General features: G+C 44.7%; 1 protein-coding gene across 1 annotated transcript in view; it reads left to right on the forward strand.

Moving 5' to 3' along the window:
• Positions 1 to 26,904, forward strand: part of LOC115100809 (small G protein signaling modulator 1-like) — a 324,051-nt gene that overhangs the window by 227,633 nt on the left and 69,514 nt on the right. Inside the window, 4 exon segments of the mRNA XM_029619713.1 lie at positions 191 to 329; positions 10,492 to 10,556; positions 17,921 to 18,066; positions 21,860 to 21,988. Coding sequence (XP_029475573.1) covers positions 191 to 329; positions 10,492 to 10,556; positions 17,921 to 18,066; positions 21,860 to 21,988 — 479 coding nt within the window.

A 26,904-nucleotide genomic window follows, 5' to 3' on the forward strand; every position in this document is an offset into this window, starting at 1 on the left:
TTGTTTAGCCATGAACATGCATTGCTGTACTTTTCTAACTTGACATAATTCTGATACCTGAGAGCTTTGTGAAGATTTTAATGATTTTTATTTCAGGGTTAGCTTTGTTTCTTCAACTTGTTTCTGTCCTTATGGTTACCTGCTCATTTCTCTTATTTTTCAATATCTTTTTTTTTCTTCTCTGTGGTAGTCCCTCAGGACCTGATGGATGCTCAGGGCAGCGGACTTCCTTCCATGTGGCAGCCCACCTCCCGCAAGCCCTCCTGCTCCTCCTGCTCTCAAAGCGGCTCCTCGGACGGAGGCCCTTCCAATGGCTGCAACCATGAAAGGTAAGTTGAAGCTGCAATATAAAACACGCTAGCTCTGCCTTACTGGAGAGTTCCTGTGAGATGCACAGCTGCCTAAATAATTTGGCTACCTGCTAGTTCCCATGTTGTCAGGACAGGTGGAGCAAGCCCTGATTTTTATCACATTGCCTGCACAAGAAGTGCAGAATTTCTATCAATGAAGGCCAAAGGCTTTTTGGTTTTCAGGACATCTGGAAGGAACAGTCATGAAATGTATTTGACTATATCTGGTTTAATAATCTGGCCAAATTGCATATTTTAGTTACCTTGGAAACCTGACCTGCTCTAGCCCTCGAAAACCAGAATTATGCATTCCTGACACACATAAGAAATCAGAATTAGAAGTCCCTGCATGCCATGTGATAAAACCAGGATTGCATCAGTTTGTACTGAAAATAAAAAGCCTGTAAGCATTATTCATGAGTGATTAAAGTATCAGCTATCAAGTCTTTATAAATGGATTGAATGTATTCAGGAAAATGTCTAATTATTTTTGACTATGCAGGACTAACATAGCAGACGGCAGTATGCCCGAATAAAGTGAAGATGCTAATAGCAGTATCCATATAAGCAACAACTGGGCACTCCAAGTTAGTCAGTAGAGATTCTGTGGGATGCCCAAATACAGCCCCATGTAATTTGTAATAGAGATTGATTAAAATCAGTCCCAAATATCCTTATGTTTTCAGGCTTCTGGTCTACCACATTATGAACTACCGTGAAAGATTAGATTCAAAGTTAGGAGGATGAGTGTGGTTCCTTCTGCTCTGTGAAGTTGTTTGCTGAGAAAAGCAAGTGGCGAATAATACTTCATGTAGCTTGTTATTGTTTCAAAACTGACCCTTGATCTGTGATGCAAGAGTTGCCATGGGCAGCTTTTCAGGGATCTTGATTGTTAGGGTCATCTCAAGACACAGCCAAAATAGACAAATTACCAAGGTGGCAGAACAAGATGGCAATTCATATCTTAAACAAGACCTCTCTGTAGTCTGGTGGCCATGGTATGAGTCTCAATGATATGCATATTTATTTCATGCATATTCATTGTAGATATCCTGAAAGTCCAACTGACTGTGGGGACCCCCAGGACAGGTTTGGGAAACCCTGCCCTAGAACATTTTAAAACCAGAAGAGAAGGAAGAAAAGGAACTGTTTTGTGCTTTAAGCGCAAAAGAAACTTTCCTTCATTCCAGTGTGGTTTGAGCCTCTGCCCACTGCCAAACTAGTGACCTTGCCAAGTGACCAAGGTCAAGCAGCATTCTTTTAAAGCACCGATTGCATCTGCATGAGAGGATTATGAGGAATAGTTTTTATAACCATTCATCCCACCATATTAATTGTCTTTATGAAAAGGGTCTGTGAAAAAATTAACTGCTTGATAAAGGCAGGTAAAGTTACGTGCATTTAGCCTGTATGTGCATAAGTTTACCTGCAGTGAGGGGTTGCTGGGGTTGGGCTGGGGAGAGGTTTGCATTTACATGCATACTTGTACATGTTCAAAAGTGTAAAGTGAATTTTAAAAGCCCGACATGCACATCAATCAGGAGATGTGCGAATGTCGGGCCAGCGCGTGCCGAGTGGATTTTAAAAGCCGCCCGGATATGTGTGTAAATGCCACTGTATGCACAAATGAAACAGTGACCAGAAAACAAGTACCTGAATGGCTTACAGGTCAAGATGCTTATTCTTTACACAGACCTGCTAGGACACATTTTAAAAGAAATAAAATCATCACGTCAGATGTGGATGCAGAACGGCAGGCTGATCTGGTTGACCTTGACTGCCTTGTCCGGTTATAACAGCAGCTACAAATACATATTGACGGTGATAGATATCTTGTCAAAATATGCATGGGTTGTGAGTCTACAAACAAAGACAGGCCATGAAGTGGCCAAGGCATTTGAAAATATGGTGGCCGTATTCCCAATAAAATGCAAACAGACAAGGATAAAGAGTTTTTAAATAGCTCTATGAAGAATTTGTTAAAACACAGAGGTGTTAATCCATTTGTGACCAACAGTGATGTTAAGGCAGCAGTTGTGGAGAGATTTAAGAGGACTTTAAAATCCAAAATGACCAGAAAGCAAGGAACTGAATGGTTTAAAGATCAAGATGCCTATTCTTTACACAGACCTGCTAGGACACAGAAGGTTGGGTTGCTATGATGGATAAATGCAACTTAGTTTGCATAGGCATGCCCAGGCTTGTACAGCTGGATGTAGAAATAAGCCTGGTTAACCGAAAACATAATAGAGGTCATGTGAGAACATATAGAAAGACAGTAACTGCTTGTGAAAAGCTTTAGCTTAGCACTTCTGAAAATAAAATAATGGATTTGTATGAGACACCTAAACAGTTGGAAATGGAAAGCAAGCAGCAGCCAAAACTAAAGAAGATCATAAACGCCGCTTCTTTCTCACGGGCCCTGATGCTGAAACAGAAGTTGACCCACCAGTGCCCATATCGCAAGTGAACGACGGCAGGAAACAAAAAGCAGATGAAAATGACAGAGACAAAGGAGCTCCCTTTGGGACAAAAGCTTTTTGATTCACAGGATCCAGCCTTTGACAACAATAATGCAGTGGATTCTGCGGATATGGACTTGCATTAAGTTGCATTATATGCTGAAGCAGATTATTTGCTGGAAACATTTGAAGGGATAGAGGTATGAAAGAATTCTTTCATTGTGATTAAGCATTTTAGGGGTTGGGAGATTACTGTAATAGTGGCCTTTATGTTAAGACCATGTTTCATAGAAATATGAAGGATCTTCACAGTCTGTAGAATATGGGGACACACCAGTTATCAACTTGTCCTGTCTGTACTGCTCTTGTCCAAGCATTAGGGAACCATCAGATAAGGAAGGTAATCAAAACGACAAAAAAAAAAAAGTTCAGACCAGAAGATGCTCACGATTTCAGCTGGCGGATAGGGATAGGGGTGCTAAAGCCCTCGCCGGTACATGGTCTTTTTCGAAAAACCACGTTTAAATCAATCATACATGTGGCCGTGTACAGCATTCTTACAAAATGCTTGGCTGGTATTTGTCATGATGACTGTTTTGATTGTGTTATAGATGACACAAGTTAAAAAAAAAACAACCCACTATTGTCTCCTGTGGAATGCCTTCAACATACAAGAAAAATTAAGGTCAGTTTGTACCAAGTTGTGTCTTTAAAAGAGGTGTGTTAAGTCTAAATAATGACTATTTGAATCTGGTCATTTACCTTATACATAATATGAAAAGTGCTCTAAATCCTGTGGGAAAACTAAACAATATGCTTAGGCCTACAGATGAGATTTTAATGATGAAATATATAAATGCCATCATCTCTGGGAGAAAGCACCAGACATTTTTTAAAACTGTATAATAATAATAAAACAGCCGAGTGTGCTATCAATGTTTTTGTCTTGTCTGTATTTTCAGAAATACATATTGAACGTGAAATACCGTGTGAAGAGGAAAAAAAATGTACATTGATGTTTAATACATTTTGCCATGTGTATAAAATGGTTAATAAAGACAATTAATAAACAAATGTATATATGAACTAACAAACTGTTTCACGTGTGTCTTAAGGGTCTATGGAAGGTTTTGGGAGACAAAGGACATCCCCCACACAAAGCATATATAGCAAGCAATCCTTATGGCTTTATTAAGCCTCATTGATGACATGCACAGACTGTAAAATGGATGATGCAGCAACCATTTCATGAATTAAGGGAATGGACATTGTAATGGCCTAGGTGGGGGAAGATGTCTGAACTCAAAATCTGTGAATGGACCAGCCGCGGCGAACACATCTCACCCATCCTCAGGAACCTACATTGGTTACCAGTTAATTTCAGAATTCTATACAAATCAATCACCTTAATTCATAAAACCATCCATCATCATCTTCAACTCGACCTGGAAATCCCATTCAAACTCCACTCCTCTAACAGACCAACTAGGGACATTCTCAAAGGCACTCTGAAATTTCCCCCCACTAAAGCCTCACGCCTCTCTGCAACCAAAGACAGAGCTTTTTCGATAGCTGGCCCATCTATCTGGAATAGCATCCCATCAAATCTCAGACTGGAACCCTGCCTTTTAACTTTTAGAAAAAGACTTAAAACCTGGCTCTTTCACCAAACCTTCACCGATCCACCAGACAATCACTAGTTTGACCTTCACTCTTACCCGACCTGGCATTTACACTCACGAATGGATTCTGACTCTTCCAGGTTAAAGCACCTATTAAGCTTTTAACCGTACACTCGACGGTAACACTTTATATTTTTCCTGCCTTATCTTCCTTCCAGCTTGTCGCAAGCTTCCAAGTTCTCTTTCCCTGTTGATTGTAACTTTGACTTATTCCTACCTATTGTTTAGCTCTCGTTTACTTGAATTATTACTCCAGTTATTCCCTTGTTAAATGTAAACCGATCCGATATGGTTATTACTATGAAGGTCGGTATAAAAAACTGTTAAATAAATAAATAAATAATCGTGGAGCAACAATGTATATAATATGAAGTCTTTGGAGGAAAACAAAGGGGTCTGGTTGATAATGATAATCCACTCAAGAAAACTAACTTCACCATGGTGGGGAGGGGCGGGCAGGGTTGCTGTAGACATTACAGTTGTTCAACACATGACAGATTGGGCAGCCAGTTTTGTGATACAATACACAATACTTTTGAGGATTGCTGCAGTTACACCTCTGTGGGAAATGAAGGAACACACAGGAACCATTAAATCACAGAAAGGTTCACCAATCTACAGTTTGTAAAGTTCCCCAAGACCTAAAGAGGCGTTGATAATTCACTCAAAAGGTCTGTAAATGATAATCCACTCGAGAACCAACTTATACTATGAGGGGCCGGGTGTAGATACAACAGATGTCCATCACGTGACAGAGGGATTGGACGATTTTCTGATTCAATATGCAATACTTTTGAGGATTGTTGAGTTACTCCTTTAGGGGGGGAATAAAGGCATATCCAGTGACCAGAAAAGTTCACCAGTCTGCAGATAGTAAGGTCTGAAGAGGCTGAAACAGAAATGGATTCTTCAAACAATGAGAGGCAGAAGGCAAAGTTTATAAATAAAATGTCACTAAATGGCAGCAACAAAGAAAATTAAAACGTAAATAATGGTTTTGTTGTAGCTTTTATTTTTAGATGTAATTTTAAAACTATTGTAAAAGAAAAAAGTGTAACTGTTTTTTATTTCAAAACTGGATACATCATTGAGCACAGACCAACAGCCAGTATATAGTGAGACACCTAAAGAAAAAATGCACACAGCTTTTCTGAGAGTAAACCAAATGAAGGTAAGTAAACATTTTTACATCTATACGAGCAAACCTCCAAATAGTTCTCAGGTGTGTAAATGAAAAAGATATTGCCTTGTGTTTTTACTTGTCAGACCAAGAACTGAATACGCCAACAAAATCTGAAGAACCGCCTTACAAAAAACCTAAAGATAAACAACATAGTACGTATTTTTTTCTGTTATAGTTTTACAAGGTTACAAAATTATTTTTAAAATATTGTAAAAGAAATAAAATGTGTGACTTCATGTTATTTTTAATTTTTAGACCGAGAAAATGTTACAGAACCGGATACATCATTGAACACAGACCAACAGCCAAGATGTAGCAAGACCTCAGAAGACAGGCCGTGAAGTGACCAAGGCATTTGAAAATATATTTAACGGTGGCCGTGTTCCCAATAAAATAAAAACAGACAAGAGTAAAGAGTTTTTAAATAGCTCATTGAAGAGTTTGTTAAAACACAGAGGTGTTCATCATTTTCGGGTCTATCCTGTAAAGTGTGGCCGCGTTTACCCTGCCCCTAAGCCGCTTTTTACTCACTTTCCGGCCGCGTTAGCCCTTCCTGCGATCTCGAATCCCCTTTAACCTACTCCTACCGCGTCCTAAATTCCCCGGGCAACCCCTTCCGCACGCGGCATGTATATTGCATGCAAACGAGCGAATTAGCTATTCCCTAGCATCCCGTAACCCGCGCCCCGAATATCGCTAGTTTTCCCTGCCGTTTTGTCGCGTGTTTAACCTGCAAACTTACCGCCTACCTTGACCCCTGCGGTAGAGGCAGGGGTAAGGGTAGGTGGCAAGCTTTCCCCCAGCCCCCGCTCACCTGCCCCGGCCGCGATCATGGGTGCCGGTCTCCGTGGCAGCCCCAGTCCTCTCCCCTGCTCCCGAAGCCAAAAAAAAAGCGAAAAAAACGTTGCAGCCCCCCTCCGATGTCCGGACTGGGGCTGCCATGGAGACTGCAACGGCGAAGCAACGGCGAAGCAAAAAGAAACCAAAAGCAATTTTGGTTTTTTTTTTCCAAAAGCGACAATTTTGGTTTTTTTCCAAAAGCGACTTACTTTTGGGATCTGTCAAGATCCCAAAAGTAAGTCGCTTTTGGACGCCTGCACAACTTACTTTTTTGCAGCCATCAGCAGGAACACGATCGTAGCTCCTCCCGACGAAGACGAAGATGGCCGCCTGCACGGGGGAAAGCGTGCAATTGGCCGCTGAAGACGTGACATCACGACGTTTGGCGTCACGGGATGTGACTCCACGTCTTGAGCGGCCAATTGTACGCTTTCCCCCGTGCAGGCGGCCATCTTCGTCTTCATCGGGAGGAGCTACGATCGTGTTCCTGCTGATGGCTGCAAAAAAGTAAGTTGTGCAGGCGTCCAAAAGCGACTTACTTTTGGGATCTTGACAGATCCCAAAAGTAAGTCGCTTTTGGAAAAAAACCAAAATTGTCGCTTTTGGAAAAAAAAAACCAAAATTGCTTTTGGGTTTTTTTTGCTTCGCCGCTGTCAGTGTCTCCCCCTCCTCCCGGAGCAAGGCTGCTTTTCGCGCCCTGCTCCTGGAGGAGGGAAGAGTGAAGCGGCGAAGCGACTTACTTTTTGCTTTTGGTTTTTTTGCTTTTTTTTTTGCTCCGCCGCTGTCATCTCTTCTCCCCTCCTCCCGGAGCAAGGCTGCTTTTCGCGCCCTGCTTCGGGAGGAGGGGAGGGGGGACTGGCAGTCCCGACTTCCTGGTATCTGTCATTTCAAATGACATTTGAAATGACAGATACCAGCGTGGCGTGAAGCGTTAGGCCCGCGCACCCAGGATACTGTATAGGCGCTCTATCCAGTAAAATGGGTTGCGCGGGCCTAAGGCTTCACGGACGCGGTTTACATTTAAATAAAATTAGTGTTCAGGATCGAGCGGTAGGTGAGCTGCACTGTGCGTGCGGCAACCACGGGTGCCGCAGGCACTAACGCAGCTCTTCCTACCGCTCGGTACTGGATAGACCTGTTTGTGACCAACCATGATGTTAAGGCAGCAGTTATGGAGAGATTTAACAGGACCTTAAAATCCAAAATGTGGCGATACTTTACAGCGCACAACACTTTTCGATATGAAGATGTGCTGCAGGCTTTTGTAAACAGTTATAACCATAGCTTTCACAGAGCAATACAGGCCCGCCCCGTCGATGTAACAGCCTCAAACTCTCTGCGGTTCTGGAACGTGATCTATGGTGATAACAGCAAACATGAACCTGCTAAGCTCTCTTTTAAAAAGGGGGATCATGTTAGACTGTCAAACTTAAATTTGAAAAAGGTTACAAACAAACATAGTCCTGTTAAATCTTTCCACAACTGCTGCCTTAACATCATTGTTGGTCACAAAATGGTGAACTCCTCCGTGTTTTAACAAACACTTCACAGAGCTATTTAAAAACTCTGTATCCTTATCTGTTTTTATTTTATTGGGAAAACGGACACTGTTAAATGTGTTTTCAAATGCCTTGGCCACTTCACAGCCTGCCTTTGTTTTTAGAGTCACAACGCATGCATATTTTGACAAGATATCTATCATCGCCAGTATGTATTTGTAGCCGCTTTTATAACCGGACAAGGCAGTCAGTTCGACCAGATCAGCCTGCCATTGTGCATCCACATCTGAAACGATGTTTTTATTTCTTTTAAAATGTGTCCTAGAAGGTCTGTGAAAAGAATAAGCATCTTGATCTGTAACCCATTCAGTTACTTGTTTTCTGGTCTCTATTTTATTACATGTTTTAGAGCCTGAAAAAGAGGATTTATTCTATCAAGACTTCCTATAGCACCTAGGTCATAATAAATTTTATTTAATAGCTGCTCATGCATGGTTTCAGAGGTCTGCATTTAAAACAAAAAGTCAAGCCTTGTTTTTTTTTCACACTTGCATGCCTGAGTCTCTAATACCCCAGTCCCCACACCCCCATATCCTGCTATTAATTATCCTTTTTGTATACCACAAAAGGATCTGCTCACATTTCACTCTGCATTTACACTGAGGGAAAGGGGGGAAAAAGAAAGAGCTTCCTCCTGTCACAGCTGATAACATTTCACTCTGTATGCCAGCCATGTGTATTTGCAATGAGGGGAAGAGGGGAGGGGGAAAGAGAGAGAGAGAGCTTCCTGCTATGTTACTGCTAGTAACTTTTAAATCTGGAGTCAGAAAGTCCTGTTTCCGTCTCTCTCTCCACCCCCCCCCCCTCCCCGTAGCAATTATTTGGACTTCCGGTGAGGTCATCAAAAAGCAGACAGGGTCCATTAAATTTGTTGTCATTAAAAGTGACGGCCATTTCTGATGATGTTTTAGGGGGCGTATTTTTTGGGGGTGGGGTGGACTTCCAATGCTGTCATCAAAAGGTGGTTAAGGGTCATTTCTGATGACATCATAGGGGGTGTGAGATAGGGTTGGGGCATGTTTTGGGTAGGAGGGGGTATGGCTTAGGGCAGAGCTGGGATTAGCTACTCCAGTCGATTCTATGGTGTGGGAGGGGCATGGGTTGAGTTATGAGCGGGGCTTGGGGGCAGGACTTGGGGGGAGCCACACCCATTCACTTCTGTGAGGTGGGAGGGGAATGGGTAGAGTTTAGGGTGGGAGTGGGTGGGGCTTAGACTGGAAGTGAATACTGATTGGCTGTGTACCCATTATACTACTTCTGGCGTTGGCATGTTTTCCTTTAAAAAATCCTCCCACTTACGGTGTAGAAGCGGCTTTTGTGTGCACAGGTGCGTCCACTTAAAATTGAGCGCATGTGTGTGCGGCCAGGCTATTTTATAACATGCGCACATATATGCATGTATGTTATAAAATAGCCACATCCCTGGGTGTGGGCTGATGAATGTTCACTTGTGCGATGCTTGGAAAGTTACTGTCCCTGTGCATGATTTTTTTGCAAAAAAAAAAATCTGTGTGCACAAATTAGCGAGTATAACTGCATGTGAGTAGTTTTGTGGGATCATTTGCAACGAGGAAGTGCACGCCTACTTTCCCTATGAAAATTGATGTAAAACTTAGGAAATAGCCTTCAAATTTGTGCCAGCTGGTACAAAATGACCCCCCCCCCCCCAATTGTATTTGTACAGATCAACACTCAACTCATTTCCTCCTACTGTGTAAGTACCTCTTAGGTCATTGGGCTATGAATTCACTATTTTATTGTTGGGGCGGGGGGGTGGTTTGGAGGGTGTGGAGGGTAAATATCCTCTTTCCTTGTCAGAATCTCGTTATGGAAGGAATCGTGGTGTTCTAGTCCCCCCCGGGAGTTTGCTGATGTCAGTAATGCAAGTGAATCACACTGATATCCGTGTTCCATGCCTACCACTAATTCTCTGAGCAGCACAAGTCAGAAAGGCTGAGATCAGTCTTGAGAGGCCATGGAACACATTTTCATTTGCAGAAAAAGAAAGAAAAGAATTTGCTGCTTCATTGATTTAATCATCCTTCCACTTTCACATGTGTCTCAATTAGGAAACAGCTCCTCATATTTTAACCTAAATTGTTAATGTTGTAGTTAACTAAGATTTTTAACATCCAAATTTATCCAGCTGGGAAGATTATTCCTATGGCTGCTGCATTGTAACCCTACAGCAAGACTGAGTGAAGAAGGCTGGAATACCATTCCACTAATCACCAGTTATTGGAGGATGGTGGGCACTGGTGGATATTTATTTCCCTTTCTTGCTTTGGTTCACAGCTACATATCTGCTTCGCAGAAGCAGCGCAGCCCGGGAAACATTTTTCAAAACACTGAATCTATGTGATTTTACAGAGGGTGATGAGCACACAGTAAATTGTTTTTTCTTTCTCTCTTCAGAGCACCATTAAAACTGCTGTGCGACAACATGAAATACCAGATCCTGTCCAGGGCTTTCTATGGCTGTATGTATTGCCTGACTCTTGCACACATTATACAACAGTCGTGTCTCTATCTCTCTTATAGATTTATGTGCGAATTTGGCACTCATTTTCTTATTGTATTTATTATTTATTTATTTAACATTTTTATATACTGGAATTCATGTAGCAAAGTTACATATCATTTCTGTTTACATTATAACAATTAACAGGCATATAAGAATGCGGTTACATCGAACAGGTAGGATAACTTATTGTAGGGCACCTCAAACTGACTTTTTATTCTGGTTAGATTTTAAACTTACTGTGGCATTCTGTGATTGTGTCCAGAAGTTTGATCAGCATGCCAACATACATTTTATTTTCTTATTGTGACTTATTGCTTGCTGATGCAAAAAACAATTGCTCCCAAAAGTGTGTTATATATAATAAATAAATATATATATAGTGTACATAATATACACACACAAACCAATCATAAGTATCAGTAAAATTTGTAAACAACTAACTCTAATACAATCAGCAAATCCTATAATCTCCTAATAAGAAACATTAACTTTTACAGAAACATCAGCAAATATAAGCCACCACATTGAGGTCCATATCCTAAAATCTGCCGAGTGGGTAAGCTCTCTGAATATCCAGTAGTACTGACCCGGATAAATATTTATTTATATTTATTTATAGTTTTTCTATACCGGCATTCGAGATTAGAAACCCCATCATGCCGGTTTACAAATAACAAGAGGGTGTGCACAAAAACAGAACATAAACAAGTGCAAAGAGATAAAGTTACATTACAACAGGGTCATATAACTGGGGAGAGAATTAGAGTAAGATAATTGAGTAGTAAAGATTAATTATTTACATTAATAATTTACATAATATTGTGTAGTCTCTTATAAGATGTTACTGACTTTCAATTGGGATCTGGGAAGGCTTGCTTAAATAGCCATGTCTTAAGCCTTTTTCTGAAAGTAGGAAGGCATGGTTCTTGTCTTAGATCGGGAGGAATAGAGTTCCATAGTGAAGGTCCGGCTGTGGAAAAGGCTCGGTCTCTGTAGGTTAGGTGGTGAGTGGTTTTGGTTTGTGGAACAAGGAGTGATCCTTTGTAGGCTTCTCTGATGGGTCTGGTGGATGTGTGCTTTCTGAGTGGAATTTGTAGATCGAGGGATGCTTGGTGATGGATAGCCTTGTAGATGATAGTGAGGGATTTGTGGATAATTCTAAAGTATATTGGCAGCCAGTGCAAGTTCTTGAGAATAGGAGAGATGTGGTCTCTTCTCCTGGTGTTAGTCAGAATTCTCGCAGCTGAATTCTGAAGCATCTGAAGGGGTTTAATGGAAGCAGAAGGGAGACCTAATAAGATGGAATTGCAGTAGTCTATCTTAGAAAAGATAACTGCTTGAAGGACCGTTCTGAAGTCTCGCATGTGAAGGAGCGGTTTGATTCTTTTAAGTACCTGAAGTTTATAGAATCTGTCTTTAGTAGTTTGTTTGATGAAGGATTTTAAATTAAGACGGTTGTCGATAATTGTGCCTAAGTCCCTTGTTTGGGTGGTAAGAGGGTGGGTTAGAGGACATGGAAGTGGGTTGCTATTTTCTGGTGAGATGATAAGAAGTTCCGTCTTGGCTGTATTTAATATCAGGTTTAGACTCGAGAGGAGGCGATTGATTTCTTTAAGGCAAATTTCCCAAAATTCAAGAGTTTTGGTGATGGTTTCTTTGATGGGGATCAAGATCTGCACATCGTCTGCATATAGGAAGTGAGTTAGTTTCAAGTGGGTTAGCAGTTGACAGAGCGGTAGAAGGTAAATATTAAAGAGTGTAGGGGATAGGGAGGAGCCTTGAGGAACTCCAAAAGATGAAGAGAAGCGGGAGGATTCCTTATTATGTATCTTGACCTTATAGCCTCTGTTGTTGAGGAAAGTATTGAACCATGATAGGGCAGTTCCTGAGATTCCTATGTTCGCAAGTTGATTGATGAGGATGGAGTGTTTGACGGTATCAAATGCGGCCGAAAGGTCCAAAAGGATAAGTAGAAAGGATTGGCCTTTGTCTAGCCCCATGATGATGTGGTCTGTCAGGGATATGAGTAGCGTCTCTGTGCTTAAAGCTTTACGGAAACCATGTTGTGAGGGGTAAAGTATTTTGTGATCTTCAATGTAGTTGGAGAGTTGAGTGTTGACCAGCTTTTCCATTATCTTGGCAATAAATGGAAGATTGGAAATCGGACGAAAGTTATTGGGGTCCTTGGGGTCTAGATTAGGTTTCTTTAAGAGTGGTTTTAGCGAAGCTAGTTTAAGGTCTTCTGGAAATAGACCCTGGGATAATGAGCAGTTTATGATATCTGCCAGAGTTTTGGATATCGTTTCCGGTATTAGAAGGAGGAGCTTTGTAGGTATTTGGTCGAAGGGGTGGGAGGAAGGTTTCATTTTTTTAAGTAACAGAAGGATCTCATAGGCTGTGATGGGTTGGAATGATTCAAAGGAGGTTCCTTTGTTTTGTATCTGTGGAGCATTAGGGCGAGAATTGTTGCTGGGGGTCAGTCGCTTTAGCAGGTTAGATATTTTGTCTTGGAAGAAAATAGCCAATTCCTCGGCTTTAGATTGAGCTAGGTCTATGGGAATATCTGGTGTGTTGATGTGTGTCAGGTTAGATATGTAAGCAAAAAGAGCTTTGTCGTCAAATACAAGGTCATGTATCTTGCTAGCATAGTAATCCCTTTTTGATTTTTGGGTAGAGTTCTTGTAGTGATGTAGAGCTAGTTTGTAGGCGGCTAAGGTGCTGGGGCAGGGTGCCTTACGCCATTTGCTTTCTTTGTGTCTTAGGCTTTGTTTAAGTTTATGGAGGTTGTTTGAGAACCATGGTTGTCTTTTTGCTGGGTTTGGGTTTAGTTTTTTTGCTGAAAGTGGACATAGTTTGTTTGCTACTGCCTCGGTGATGTTGTTCCAGGAGAGGATGGCTGAGTTAGGGTCAGAGAGGTTAATGTGAGGAAGCTCTGAGGTGAGCTGGCTGTTGAGGTCGTCGGACGAGCAGGGTCTTCTGTAGAGAAATGAGGATTTCAAAGGGAGATGTTTTCTGAATTGTGTCAGAGAAAAAGTGGCGGTGATTAGTGAATGATCTGACCATGGGACAGGGGTGCAGGAAGGAGGTGAGGTGTATTTGATCCCTGTATTTATGAAGATAAGGTCCAAGGTCTGTCCAGCTTTATGGGTGGGTTTGTTAATGATCTGTTTAAATCCCATAGCTGAGAGGGCAGTAAGTAGAGCTTCGCAATTGGTGGTAGGTGTAGGGTTATCAACATGTAAGTTAAAATCTCCTAAAATTATAGCTGGGGATTCCAGATTTAAGTGTGTTGTAATTATTTCTACAATGGGGGAGGCATCTGAATCCAGAACGCTTGGAGGGGCGTACACGAGTAGGACTTGGAGTTGAGCTGTTTTGAAAAGTCCTATTTCAAGTTTAGAGACTGCTTTGACTGAGAGTTGGGTAAATTTCAAATCTTTTTTGGCTGCCAAAGAATGCCCCCTCCCCTTTTTTTGAGACGAGGGAGGGAGAAGAAGTCGTAGAGGTCGGTGGGGAGTTGATTTATTATAGCAATATCTGTTGGTTTAAGCCAAGTTTCTGTTATGGCACAGATGTCTGGGTTGGAGTCTAAAAGATAGTCATTGAGGATCAGAGATTTTTTGGTGAGAGATTGAGCGTTGAATAGCGAAAGGGAAAATAGTGTTAGTCCTAGTAATTGGGTAAGAGGAGAAATCATAATAGGGATAAGGGCTGTGTAGTTGCGAGATCTTTGTAGCAAGGTGTTTTTTTTCCTGTGGTGAGTAGGTTATGTTGAAGAATCGGAATCTGAAATCTCGGCGTCATACTGACTGTAGTGTTGGTGATGCTCGAGTGAGAAGCTCAGATGAGAATTTGAGTGCGTTGGATGGTTGGGTATGGAAGTTTGGTGGATGCTGGAGTAGCTGACTACTGCTGAATACTGCTGGATCACGCAGTGTGAATATTGTGCGGATGATTGTTGATCACACTGTGAATGCTGTGAGGATGGTTGTTGATCACACTGTATGAGTGCTGTGAGGATGGTTGTTGATCACACTGTGTGAGTGCTGTGAGGATGGTTGTTGATCACACTGTGTGAATGCTGTGAGGATGGTTGTTGATCACACTGTGTGAATGCTGTGAGGATGGCTGTTGATCACACTGTGTGAATGCTGTGAGGATGGCTGTTGATCACAATGGAGGTATATGAACAAGCTTAGGAATGCAGAGAAATGAGGATGGCTAGATTGTCTGGGTAGGTAAGAGGAGGATCAGCTGATTTAAAGGAGAGTGGTTGGATTAATTGTCTGTAGAGATCTGGAATAAGAGGTATAGGGAGGGGGAGGTGAGGTTCAGACTACGTGTAGCGTTATGAGTCCTGGAGTGGCTGGCCGTTGTGTATGTGAATTGCTGAAGAGGTAACGGGTGCCGTTTTACTCACTGTGCGAGATTATCTGATGTCTGGGGTGGTTGGACGTCTGCGCGTTGTTCGGTGTCCGGTAGCGGGATTCAATGGAGAAGTTACGGGTGAGAGATGGAGACGTTTAGTGATCCTGGATTGTAGGTTTTGCTCTGCTCTTCGGGTCTGCACGAAGGAGCGCACAAAGGGGCAGGCCCCTTTGTCGCACTCCTTCGGCGCGAGACGCCAAGGAACGTGCCTGTGATTTAAACTACTGCTGGGCGGCTGGGATTGGTCTCAGGTAGGCGGTGGGCGGATCGACGGGTGAGCTGGGGCTCCCACGTGGTCGGCGCGGGGGCTCAGCATCTGTAGGGCGAGAGGAAGGCCTTACCCCGGTGGGCTCAAGCGCCGATTGCGCGGGCCCCTCTCCCAGCTCCTACAGCCGTTTCTGAAATGATTTCCCTCTGTGCTGCTGTCTGCTGCAGTCTGCCGGCGAAATGGTGCCTCGGATCGCGCCTGTGATTTAAACTACTGCTGGGCGGCTGGGATTGGTCTCAGGTATAACCTTAACCTTGCTATTTCACTGACCAGCATTCAATATCCGTGCTGCCCAGACAAAGTGAAACACTGCCCAGGAACGCCCCTGGTACCATCTCGTTTTTTTTTTTTAAACCAGGTAAATTTTATCTGTGCAACAATTTGCCAGATGAAACATAGCTTGTGAGCAGGGCTGGGAAAGGGGAGGCAACAGGAATTTCAAGCTTATGGGTTTGTCCAGCTAAATTCACAGGTTAGCAACTCAAATCCTTGGAATATGAACCTCATTACCTACCAAAGACCATGTTAACATGCACAGCTGTACAGCATAACTCAGCACTAAAAAAAAGCTGCCAAGCGACCTGGTGGTTTTTTGTTTTGTTTTTTTCTGACCTCTCAACCCCTCACTTACCTACCACTGCCCTCCCTATCTGTCCCAGGCATACTCAAAATCTGTAACAGCAATGACCTGTGTGGTAGGCCATTTTAGACCACGCCACCTTTAACTTTGATTTTTTACCAGATCAGCACTGAATTCAAGACCTGGGCGCCATTCTATGCCCTATTACCAGGTTTTATAATAATCTCTACAGCCTCCAAGGTAGAGAAGCTGCTATGAAAATTCTGGCCTCTCTCATACTCATTTGGATGATTAATAATGGTCCCTCCGTGCAGATCACTGTAGCCCTACTGGAAACCCGCTGCTGTATAAGGCTGTAACTGCCACCACACGTGCATTAGGGAAGGCTCAGTGCAGTCACATCACTTCTGTACAGGATTGTAACCACTGCTCTGTGCAGGTTATCCCAGTGCTTCATTAATGTTCTCTTTGTCACTCGGGATCCTGTGGGCTTTTCCCATGCTTTTATGAATCACGTAACTGTTTTTGTCTCTAGTGCATCCACCACCCTTTCCATGAAGAAATATTTTCAGATGTTGCAGTCTGCCCTCCTGGAGCATTCTTTTCTCTTGTGCCCAGTGCGTTGCTTTCAGGTATTTAAATCTCTCCTATTCCCATTCCTCTTCTTCAGGGTGTACATATTTAGGTACCTCGCTTGTTGCAGACCCTTCACCATTTTGGTAGCCTTTCTCTGGGCTGCTTCCAGTCTGTCTATGTCCTTCCAATGGCATGTCCTCCAGGACTGGACACAATATTATTGAGACCTAATGAACAAACCTGTACAGAGGCATTACTTCCTCTCTTTTTCTGCCAGTTATGCCTATCCCTAGCATCCCTCAAGCACTGGCCACCACCTTGCCACAAGTTTCACTACCTTGAGTTCCGTGTGCACTATCATTCTGAGGACTCCCTCTTGGTCAGTGCGCATCTGCATCTCATCTCCTATCACGTTTCTTGGATTTCTGTATCCTCAAATGTATGACTGCACTTTTTTGCATTGAATCTTAACTGCCAAGCATTAGACCACTCCTCAAGCTTTCTTGGATCACTTTTCATTCTCTCTGCTCCCTCAGGGGTGTCCACTCTGTGGCAGATCTGCCAAAAAGGCAAATGTTTCCTTCTTACTCTCCCCAGGATGTCGCTCGCAAAGATGGTGAACAGATGGCCCTAGGACTGATCCCTGAGGCACCCCACTAATCATTTTTCTTTTCTCACAGTGAACTCCATGCACCACTACTCTTGTCACAACCAGTTTCTAATCCACTCCACCACTTTGTACCCATCCACGGGCCGCTCAGTCTATCCATGAGCCTCCTGTGCTGAAATACAAGTAAAGCATAATCCAGCACATGCCCTTCATCTAATTCTCTAGTCACGCAGTTGAAAAAGATCAATGAGATCTTGTTTGACACGATGTCCCACTGCTAGAAATCATGCTGCCTCAGATCCTGCAACCCGGTGGATTCTAAACACTTCACCATTTTCTTCAGTAAAATCTCCATTGATTTTCCTTCTACCTCAGAATGCGTTACACTAATATATAATTACAACAATATATACAAATAAATTCATAAGGCAACAGGCAATCAAAATTACCTAGGCCTTCCCCCTAAAAAGAATAAAATCCCCCCATATTTAAAAATATAACAGTAAATCCTGCCATCCAGGGACTTTTCAGTTAAGATTATTCCCATTTGAAAGTCATTTTTATTTTTCTAAACTAAGGCCCATACTGTGCACTCCTGATAGTCATAATAAAACAATGCTTGCTTATGTAGTCCTGATAACACCTCTCCCATGGTGCATAATAATCTACTCTCTTCATCTAGGTTGTAAGCTCCCTTCTCCACACAAATGATAAATGTGAATTATGCTCCTATTTTCAGCACAGCGCCCATTGCTAACTCCTTTTTTCTTTGGTAGTGTCATGAGAATGGCCTCCGTGGCAGAAACATCTTTTGGCTGACCAAATCTGTTGTCCCTATGTCTCGCTTGCACCGAACAGGGCTGGCGTACTGCAGACATCTTTCGACAGTAAGAACCCATTTGTCGGCACTGGTGAACCATAGGATCGTGTCTCCTGAACTGCCGATGGACGCCAGCACTGGACTGACGGCAAGCGTGTGGCAGGGCTACTTGCAGGACAGTACGGTGCGGACTTAAGCTTCTCTTTAACCCCTTTTCTGTATTGTTTCTGCTGTCCAGAAAGTGGAGATTTCTCAGCTCTAGGTCCTGATGCAGACTCTGTCGCAGAATCTGCAAACCTTACCTTTTTGGTGCTCCAGAAAATTTTTTTTTTTTTTTCTGAAATAGTTATACTGTTGAACCAACTTCCCTCGCATTATAACAGCGAATACATTTTAATTCTCTGCTTCTAGTTCTGATTTAATTATTTGCTGTAGTAGAGACACAAGTGAAAGCAGTGAAATTAACTTTTTTTTTTTTTTTACTGTTTAATTGTAAGGGGGCACTAGCAGGGTTGGTAAATAAGAATATGTAAATCTGAATGATAAATCTTGTTGTCTCAATCTAAGCCCCACCTATTTAGATATATCTTGCATTAATTTTAGCACAGGGTTACTTAGAATGGGAAGCAAAGTGGGAGGGAAGGCAGAATATAAAGTGAAAAGGCAAGAGACCAGAATTGTACTTAATCTGATGAGGAATTAGATATTTATTTATTTATTTAATGGTTTTTATATACCGATAACAGTTTGCACATCGTATAGGTTTACAAGGAACACTGTGATTACATAGTATAGGATTACAAGGAACATTGAGAGTATAAAGCAAAATATAACTAGTATAGGAAATAAACCTTTTACATAGAACAATTTGTAGCATGTAGGGTTAACATATGTATATGTATAAAATAAAGTATAAGCATATGAGGCGAGAAGATAGAGTAAGTGTTTAAAATTTTAAATGGAACAGATGGATGCAAGAAAGGTTGACTAGTATGGATAGAAAACTATATACATATTTTTCAAATAATTAGAGGTAGGAGCATATGGGGCATATAATAGTAAAAGATGGGGCTGAAAAGCTGTGTATAGAAGGAAGGTGGGACTAAGGAGAGGTCATTCTTAAGAAGTCCAGGTAAGGAGGTAAGAACTAAGGCGGTTTAAGCACATGGAGAGCAGGGGAGAGAGGGGGGCAGGGATGAGGGCGAGTTGGAGCAGAGCGGGTACTTAGTCGAAGGCCTGTTTGAAGAGTCATGTTTTTAGTTTCTTTTTAAACTTCTGAATGCATGTTTCTATGCGGAGGTCAGGTGGCATTGCATTCCATATTGCGGGACCAGCTAACGAGAATGCTCGATCCCTTGTGGAGGAGAGATGGGTAAATTTAGGGGATAGTGTGTGGAGTGTTCCTTGATAGGCGGATCTGGTAGGTCTGTTGGATTGTGGGACGTGGAGGGAATTGTGTAGCCATTGTGTGTAGGGTCTTGTGTATAAGTGAGAGGCTTTTGTAGTGAATTCTTGAGGAAATAGGGAGCCAGTGGAGATTCTTTAGGAATGGAGTAATGTGATCTTTCTTGTGGGTATTGGTGAGTATTCTGGATGTAGCATTCTGTAGCAGTTGTAGGGGTTTGATGGTAGAGGAGGGGAGGCTTAGGAGAAGGGAGTTACAATAGTCTATTTTGGAGAAGATTATGGTCTGAAGAACAGTTCTAAAGTCATTACCATGTAGGAGGAGTCTTAGCTTCTTTAAAACATGGAGTTTGAAGTAGCATTCTTTTAGGGTGGATTTTATGAATTCAGTTGGTTGCCAATGGTGACGCCCATGTTTCATCTATGAAGGGGGAGGGGTATGGGGGGCAAAGGGTTGGAGTCTGTGTGGGAAAAGGGGCGGGGATCAGTGGAAATGACAAGTTGTTCTGTTTTGGCAGTGTTAAGTGCTAGGTGCATGTTAGTAAGTAGTTGATTGAGGCGAGGCAGTTGTCCCAGATCATTAAGGCTTTAGGTAAAGAATCAGTGTTGGGGATGAGGATTTGGACGTCATCTGCATAAATGAAATGGGTGACACCTAGGTTAGATAGAAGTTTGCAGAGGGGGTAACATGTAGATATTGAAGAGGGTGGAGGATAGTGCGGAGCCTTGAGGAACACCTCGGGATAGGTTAATAGGGTCAGATTCGTTGTTACCCAGCTTGACCTTGAATTGTCTATTTTCAAGGTAGGATTTAAACCAGAGTAGTGCTGTTCCTGTTATGCCGATGTCAGAGAGTAGGTTTAACAGAATTTTGTGGCTGATGGTGTCAAACGCGGATGAAATGTCAAGCATTGCTAGGAGGTAGGAGTGCCCTTTGTCTATGCCTTTGAGTATGGTGTCAGTGGGCGTTAGTAGTGATATCTGGACCTGTGAGTCATCCTGTTGAGGTTCTGCGGTTACCTTCATTTGAACTCTGTGCATTGCATATCTTACACTCGGTACATCTATAAAATTGTTCCCTAAAGCCCGGATTTTCAAAGGCCCGCACGCATTTTGATATGGGCCCGGCCACACATGTAAACCCCAGTACACGCACAATTGCTGGGCCTCTCCAAAGGGGGCAGGCCGGGAGTGGGGTCTAGGTGGAGAGGGGTGGGGGGGGGGGGGGTAGGACGGCGTGTGCTGGCAGCCGGCCGGCATGAGCAGATTACGTCTGCTCCAGAGCAGCAGTAAGTTGGTGCAGGGTTCATAGCCCCTGAAGGGGGAAGGGTGCCATGGTCGACTTTGAGGGGTGACTCCTGATGGCTGGATTTAGAATCCACGAGATAGGGTTCTGGAAGGCATCGCTGCTGCAATGACTAAAGTAGGAACAGTGCGAGGGTCTGTTGAACATAGATACCTCAGTGTATAGGGAATGATTAATGCAATTATTACAATACAGAAATGTTAGGTGCTGCTTCAGCTTGGACTGCATTAATTCTTCCAAGGAAGAGAGGTGAATAACAGTAGTGCACGCGGTATGTAGAAACTCATAGAAGAGCATTTTCTATACTTGGACCATAAGTGTGGAATGCATTGCCCCAACACCTGAGATTGATTCAAGACATTACATCTTTTCGGAAACAATTGAAAGCATACTTATCCACCGAGGCATTTGCCAATGCCGGATATCTTAATTTTTTGCTGTTGCTGTTTATTGTTTTTATGGAGATGATTTATGTGAATTTGTACACCGCTTCGCTCAGTTTTTGTGATTTATAAGGTTTGTAAATTACAGAGTCCCTGGGTGCCAGTGATCTGTGGTCATCCTGTTGAGGTTCTGCGGTTACCTTCATTTGAACTCTGTGCATTGCATATCTTACACTCGTTACATCTATAAAATTATTCCCTAATGCCCGGATTTTCAAAGGCTCGCGCACTGCACGCATTTTGATATGGGCCCGGCCACGCATGTAAACCCCAGTACGCGCACAATTGCTGGGCCTCTCCAAAGGGGGCAGGCCGGGGGTGGGGGTCTAGGTGGAGAGGGGCAGGGGGGATGGGTTAGGACAGCGTCTGCTGGCAGCCGGCCGGCATGAGCAGATTACGTCTGCTCCAGAGCAGCAGTAAGTAATAAAACAAAAAAAAAGTAAGTAGATAGGAAGGGGTTAGGGGTCGGAGAGGAGAGGAGAGAGGAAGAGGGAGGAAGATTAGACAGGGGGTTAGGGAAGTTCCTTCCCAGTCCGCTCCTTAATTGGACTGGGAGGGAAATGGGCAAGGCCCGATTGTGTCATCACACGTATTAATTGAAAACTTGCCCCTCCAGCACCCGCCGCCAGCACATGCTCTTGCGGATTTTAAAATCTGCCGTGCGCGTGGATATCGTATTTTATAACACGCGCACGCCGCGTCCATGTGTGCGCTTTGGGAACCATGTGCACATCCTTTGAAAATCGACCCCTAAGTGTCTTCATTTTGAGCTCTCTCTGTTTTTGGGGGTTTTTTTCTTACTGCTTTAATCATTCTGTTTCCAGAAGTATGAAGAACAAGAGCTGTTACGCCTGATCTACTATGGGGGAATCCAGCATGAGATACGTAGAGATGTGTGGCCTTTTCTTCTTGGACACTATCAGTTTGGCATGACGAAAGCTGAAAGAAAGGAGGTCAGTTCATTTCTTAGAAAAATTGACCTTTCTTTTCCTAGATTTCCTAAGGTCCCGCAGTGTTTTCTAGTCCCTCATGCTGCAAATGAAGTATTTAGTCTGGCTCAGTGGCTGCCAGAAGACCTTATTCACGCATGCTGAAGCCTCCAATTTGTGAATCATGGACATTAAGTACTCATCCAGCAATAACCTCCGTGAAGAGTGGGTCCAAAGATTTTACAATTACATGCTTGCTTTCTACGAGGGTAAATTTCAAAGGGATTTCTGCAGGCAAGGTAGTGCCTTATCTGTAGAAATGGCCCTTTAGAAGAATGTGTGACTGATATGCACATAAAATTACACGCATGCACCTTTACTTGCAGAGGGGAGAGACTTTCTAGGAGGTAGAGTCTGGGCAGGATTGACACTTAGGTGGATAATTTTATGAATAAGTCTGCATGCAGAACCTCTGGGCCAAACTATTCACAGAAAATAGCAGGAGTAATTGTGCACCCATAGTTTTGCTGAGATAATTTTCAGAGTGAAAGTGCACGCGTGCTCTTGCTGTGAAAGAATCCGCCTAGCTGGCTGAAAATGACCCCCTGAATAAGCTCAAAGAAACAAAATAGTCTACTACTTTCTAATTATGCCTAACACAGCTACTAAAATCAGCATTCTAAGGAATGGCTAAATTATTTTCCAGAGATTTCTTAATTTGAAGAGTTGTTTTTTGTTTTTTTTTAATTTTTAAATTAAAGGCCTTTGTTAACCACAAGTTAAGGGAGTGTTAACTCCTGAAACCTTGTCAGGAAATGTATTGTTCCCTGTACGTACCAGGATCAGTCCAGGACACCTGGGTTGTGACCCCGCACCAGCAGATGGAGACAGATTAAAACTTGTGGGCGGAGCCATATATGCTCCTGTGCCAGTCACAGCCCCTCCCCTCAGTCTTACTCTGTCTCCAGTAGGTGGTGCAGGTGTAGTCACAGCCTCTGGGTGCCCTGAGGACTGATACTTAGTTTTAGTCAGGGTTATTTTACTTATTTTGGTTATTTTAAGCTCAGTTTGTATTTTTTGATTCTACTTCTGCTTAGAGTAGTTTAAAGAAGCTGTCCGTCCTGCCTCCCAGGGGGGTGGGAAAGTTCTGAGAGGACCATCCCCCCCTGGTTGAGGCCGCTGCTGAGGGTCGAGGACCCGAACTACTAAAGCAGCAGCGTCGGGGGTGACACCGGGGAGCCCGGTTCACTCACCCCCAACAGGAGCAGGAACCCAGGACCTTGGACAGCGGCAGGTTTGATTTAAAAAAAAAAAAAAAAAAAAGTGTTTTTTAAATTCTTTTGTTTGTGCCGGCTCTCCGTTTCTTCTTCGCCGGGGGGGGGGGGGGGGGGGGGGGGGGGGAGAAAAGGTCCTCGGTTCGGCAAGGGGAGGGGAGTTTTTCGGCATTTAAATCTTTAATTTTATTTTTCATTTTTTCTTCACGTTTTCCCGCCGCGGCCGCAAGAATGCCTAGAAGCACAACTTGCCGCGCTTGCGGCTCTGCGCGCGCGCGGCTCTCTCGTGAGGGAATTTGTTCTGCATGCATCCCGGGCGGGGAGGGACCGTCTAAGTCAGGTAAGGGGGTACGTTCCCGGTCGGTGCGGTCGCCGTCGTGCACTCCCGCCGCTTCTATCGCGCCAGCTAACTCCTTCCCGCTTAGTGCAGGAGCGGCGGCCATCTTGGCATCAGTTCACGAAGTTGTGCAGGAACCTGCAGGGGTTTCTGCCGCGCCTCCCGAGTATCTCCTCAACAACGGCCTTCGGGGGGGCTTCCGCTGGGGGGGCTGAGTCCCGGATGAGGCTAGCGAGGAATCGGACTCCTCAGATTCGGGGTCGTCTTTTTCGGCGGATTTGCCCTCCTGCTGCGAAAAGTTTTAAAATATAAGGGCTGCAGGCGCAAGGAACTTCATGGACACTCTAAAAAGGATACTCCAAGGAAGAAAAATCTCGGGATGACCCTGTGACAGGAACTCGGACACCAAGAGGTATCCCGCAGGATACAGAATCAGAGTCCACCTCACAAGATGAGGTAGATCCGCCCGACGAGCCCCTGATGGGGGCCGATGGCGCCTCAGGGGACAATTCTGCCCAAGCAGGGCTGAGCAAACCTTCGCAAGCCGGTGATGGGGACGACCCAAAGGTGGTACGCCTTTTCCGAAGGGACGAGCTGTCCCCGCTTATCCCGGCAATCCTCAGCGAGTTAGGGGTTGAAGCCCCACCGACAGTCTCGCGCCCCGGAGCAACTATGGACCCGGTCCTGCTAGGACTCACTGGTCCAGCGGTAGCCTTCCCATTCCATTTCTCGGCGTCTGACATTTTGTTTCGGGAGTGGGATACTCCTGAACTAGGTCTGAAGGTATCTAAGGCAATGGATAAGCTCTACCCTTTGCCAGAAGACGCACTGGAACTTCTTCGGCTTCCAAAGGTGGATTCAGTGGTGTCGGCGGTAACTAAACGTTCCACGATTCCGGTCACTGGGGCCACAGCCCTTAGAGACATACAGGACAGGAAGCTTGAGGTGCAGCTCAAAAAGATCTTCGAGGTCTCAGCGTTGGGAGTCCGGGCTGCCATTTGTAGCAACTATGCCATGCGGGCTAGTTTGCGCTGGGCCCAAGTTCTACAGGCGAATGCAGGTCTTTCTCCTGAAGAGGCCACGCAGGCGGATCGCCTAGAGGCTGCCATTGCTTATAGTGCGGATGCTCTCTATGACCTACTACGTACTTCAGCAAGATCCATGGTCTCTGCAGTCTCGGCGCGTCGCTTACTTTGGCTTCGCAATTGGTCGGCGGATGGATCCTCCAAGGCTCACCTTGGAGCCCTGCCCTTCAAGGGGAAGTTGTTATTCGGCAAAGAGTTGGATGATCTCATGCTTTCTCTTGGAGAGAACAGAGCTTTTAAACTCCCAGAAGACAGGTCCAGAGCCCGATCCTCCTATCCGTCCAGGTCCCGGTTTCGAGGGTAACGAGATCTCGTCCTCAGAGGTCCTCGGCTCCTTCTTATCGCTCGACTTCTTCCCGGGCCTCTTCGTGGCCACAGTCCTTTCGTGGGAAACGTTACGGCAGACAGGGAGGCACCCCGTCCGGCACGGGTCCCAAAGCCTCTCAATGAGATACGGCGGGTCCATTCCTTACGGCAACCAAGAACCTCTGTTCCAAACGTAGGGGCGAGGTTGACTTTATTTTTCGAGGAATGGACCAAAATAACATCCGATCAGTGGGTCCTCAATGTAATAAGGCACGGTTACGCGTTAGATTTTGTACGGACTCCAACGGACAAGTTCCTAATGTCGCCCTGCAAGTGCCCAAAAAAGACCATGGCAGTGCTAAGCATCTCAGGCGTCTGGAGGACTTAGGAGCAATCGTCCCCGTACCTCCCGATCAGCAAGGCGCAGGTCGTTATTCCATCTACTTCATCGTGCCAAAGAAGGACGGCACGTTCCGGCCAATTTTGGATCTCAAAGGGGTAAACAAATGTCTGCGCATTCCACACTTCAAGATGGAAACAATTCGGTCAGTGATTGCCTCAGTTCGTCCAGGCGAATTCATGGCCTCTTTAGATCTCACGGAGGCGTACCTCCACGTCTGAATTCAGCCGTCTTTCCAGAGGTTTCTCAGATTTTGCATCTTGGGCAGACACTACCAATTTCGGGCTCTTCCCTTCGGCCTCGCCACAGCTCCGTGAACATTTACAAAGGTAATGGTAGTAGTGGCGGCTCATCTTCAACGAGAGGGGTTCCTGGTACACCCCTACTTGGACGATTGGCTGATTCGGGCCAAGTCCGAGACCCGTTGCCGTCAGGCGGTGGCCAGAGTCCTCCAGTTGTTGCAGACCTTAGGTTGGGTTGTCAATCTCAACAAGAGTCAGCTTGTTCCTACCCAGTCCTTGGAATACCTGGGAGCTCTTTTCGACACGAAGCAGGGCAAGGTTTTTCTGTCCGCGGATCGTGCACGCAAGCTTCAGTGTCAAGTGCGTCGATTATTAAGTCTTCAGCTACCGCTGGTTCGCGATTATCTGACGGTTCTGGGATCTATGGCGTCCAAACTGGCGTTGGTTCCTTGGGCTTTTGCTCATCTGCGACCATTACAATTTGCGTTGCTCTCCCGATGGAAGCCGGTATCAGAAGAGTTCCACCTACCACTTCCACTCACGACTCAGGCGCGGGAGAGTCTTCACTGGTGGCTCGATCCGGGCCATCTCTCTTGCGGAGTGTCTCTGTTGGTCCCCGACTGGACAGTGGTGACGACGGATGCCAGTCTCTCCGGTTGGGGAGCGGTCTGCCTAGGCAAGTCGGTACAGGGCCGATGGTCCTCCGTCCAGTCGCAGTGGTCCATCAACCGTCTGGAAACCAGAGCGGTGCGCCTGGCTCTGCAAGCCTTCCTCCCGTTGGTCCAAGGGAAGGCGGTCCGTGTGTTGTCGGACAATGCAACAACAGTATCATACATCAATCGCCAAGGAGGGACACGAAGTCCCACTTGTGGCGGAAGAGGGCAAAGCTTCTGATGAGTTGGGCAGAGTGCCATCTCAACTCCATAGCAGCATCTACATAGCCGGGGTCGACAATGTTCAAGCGGACTTCCTCAGTCGACACCCACCTCGACCCCGGAGAATGGGAGCTGACGGAAGATGCTTTTCATCTCATTTGCGATCGGTGGGGGCTGCCCCCACATGGATCTAATGGCCACGTGGCACAACGCGAAGGCTCCTCGGTTTTACAGTCGACGTCGGGAGCGAGGTGCCAAGGGCGTCGATGCGCTGGTTCTTCCTTGGCCAACCAACGTGTTGTTGTACGTATTCCCTCCGTGGCCAATGATAGGCAAGATCTTAAGGCGCATAGAGTTGCACCCGTCCAACGTGATCATGGTAGCGCCGGAGTGGCCACGGCGCCCTTGGTTTGCGGATCTC

Source organism: Rhinatrema bivittatum, chromosome 11 (genome assembly GCF_901001135.1).
Source record: "Rhinatrema bivittatum chromosome 11, aRhiBiv1.1, whole genome shotgun sequence".
NCBI lineage: Eukaryota > Metazoa > Chordata > Amphibia > Gymnophiona > Rhinatrematidae > Rhinatrema > Rhinatrema bivittatum.